Source organism: Podarcis pityusensis (assembly GCF_964106645.2).
Source record: "Podarcis pityusensis genome assembly, chromosome: 5".
Taxonomy (NCBI): Eukaryota; Metazoa; Chordata; class Lepidosauria; order Squamata; family Lacertidae; genus Podarcis; species Podarcis pityusensis.
Genome location: NC_138032.1, coordinates 85,628,913 through 85,631,073, shown reverse-complemented (window position 1 = coordinate 85,631,073; position 2,161 = coordinate 85,628,913). Strand labels below are relative to the sequence as shown.

General features: G+C 41.2%; 1 protein-coding gene and 1 long non-coding RNA gene across 2 annotated transcripts in view; one reads left to right on the top strand and one right to left on the bottom strand.

Moving 5' to 3' along the window:
- The window catches only part of LOC308477711 (uncharacterized protein), a 66,529-nt gene that overhangs the window by 34,061 nt on the left and 30,307 nt on the right, over positions 1 to 2,161 (top strand). The window contains exon 3 of the mRNA XM_081006556.1: positions 40 to 177. Coding sequence (XP_080862682.1) covers positions 40 to 177 — 138 coding nt within the window. The remainder of the gene's footprint in view (positions 1 to 39; positions 178 to 2,161) is intronic.
- The window catches only part of LOC308477715, a 215,395-nt gene that overhangs the window by 203,208 nt on the left and 10,026 nt on the right, over positions 1 to 2,161 (bottom strand). The window lies entirely within an intron of this gene.

The window sequence follows — 2,161 nt, the reverse complement described above, 5'->3', positions numbered from 1 at the left end:
AATTGTGTTAATTATAAACCATGATCTGTGTTCTTCCAGCGGACTCCCAAACATTTCGGAGTGTCAGGCAGCTGGGGCAGCAATGGAGAGCAGCCCAGATCTGAACAGATTCTCAGCTATCAATTAGCATCATCAGGGCATCCTAGGCTATTTGAGGGTCCCGCTCCTGCTACCCAGGTGAGAGGATGTGGGGAAAGGAACGGAACAGATAGCAAGGCTTGCATATTTTTTATGCCAGCAGAAACTGGGATGGTAAAGAGAGATGCTCTGTCTGCTGTCATATATTTGATTAAGAACAAAGCCACAAATGCTTTGAAAGAGGAGACAGCTCCGTAACGGTGAGATTACTGTGGGCTCCTTGCTACGCCACATTTTATGCCAAGGATATGACCTCACAAATCCTTTATGAAGTCAGATGCAGATGGCAAATGTGTGTCATACTATGTCACAGAAGGGCACCGGTACAGTGACCATCAAAGCTGAAATGGCCATTAAATAATTTTTGGGGGTAAGGCGGTCATTTGGAGTAGCTCGCTCATGTCACAATGAAAATTGTAACTAACTGTTGCCAGCCCAACCAGTGAGGGATCACCTTGAAATAAGTAAATAATGCCTACAGCTGTTAATATAATTAATGAGATCTTTTATAGGTCATGTATGGGCTTTCATTCCTAGAAATCACTGGATTTATACTGACATCTGCTGGTGCAGAGAATCGTAACACCTCTGTTTTCCCACCCTATCCACCAAATGATTGTTTTTCCCTAATGGATTTTAGCTGGATTATTTCCAGCCTAACAAAGTGGCACTCTAAACAAGTGATTGTTCAGAATCAGACCCTAATTTCTGGGGTGAAAGCACTTCAGGATCAAGAGTATCTATACTTTTAAAGCTACCTTATTTCTTGTGTGGGAATCTAAGCACATGCCAAAATCTCATTTAGGATTGTGGATTAATTTCAAATTTCACTAAACTAAACTCTCACTGTATTTCATATTGCCAATCCACTCTGTCATAGGTTCAGGGTGGGAATAATTTATGTAAAAACATGACACTGTAAAACAGATTAAGTCAGGCTTCCTCAAACTTGGCCCTCTAGATGTTTTTGGCCTACAACTCCCACGATCCCTAGCTAGCAGGACCAGTGGTCACGGATGGTGGGAATTGTAGTCTCAAAACATCTGGAGGGCTGAGTTTGAGGAAGCCTGGATTAAGTTATTAGATCAAGAATGGGGTATGTGTAGCCGTCCAAATGTTGTTGGACTCCAATACCCAGCAGTCTCAGCCAGCATGGCCAATGATCAGGGATGATGGAATCTGTAGTCTATCAACATTTGCAACTGCAGCATTAAAAGATGAGTTTGCAGGAAAGGACTTGTTTATTTTTTACATTTATTTGTTTATGTATTATTTTGTATTTTAAATACTGCTTGCTCAAACTTAAGACCTCTAAGTGGTTGTAGAAATTACTATACAGTGTTCATGAAGCGCTACACAAACATTGTTTTATACAAAAGCATGTACAAAAACCCTTTAAAAGCAAATTCCATTCTCATCTCATCCATAATATGCCTTCACTTGCCGGGTCTTGGCTCATTTGATTTTGTTTTAATGTTTAAATGGTGTGTTTTCTTAATGGCCACTTCTCCATTACAGGAAACTTCTTTAGGGAATAGAATAGTTTGTGATCCTTATACAAATTGTATATCGGCAATCAAAAACAAACAGAAAATTTCCTTTCAGTCCAGCTTTCCATTTTTATTGAAGTTAAAGTACACCCCCCTGACTTGAACATTTTTCAAACAAAATGAGCATGGATGAAAACCAGATATCTAGCATGTGAATCTGTTGAATGAGTTGGATCTGGACCTTTGCTTGACCAGTGCAGTTTGCAAAACACAATCTGAGCCCCTTCATCTGAATCCTTGTCCAGGGTGATAACATCTGGGGAAGAGAAGAAGCTCTTTGTCTGCAACAACTGCTGCTTTTGCTGGGAGAGAGCAGGTGAACAAGCAGTAAACAGCGAGGAGGAGGAGGAAAGCAGAGCCGGGGAGCTCCAGGGCTTGTCAAGCTGGAGTTTGGGCCTTGGGAGATGCTCCTTGTGTGCTTCTGTAGAAAAAGTTTCTTCTCCCTCTCTGATAATCTTCTTTGCCGATCACAC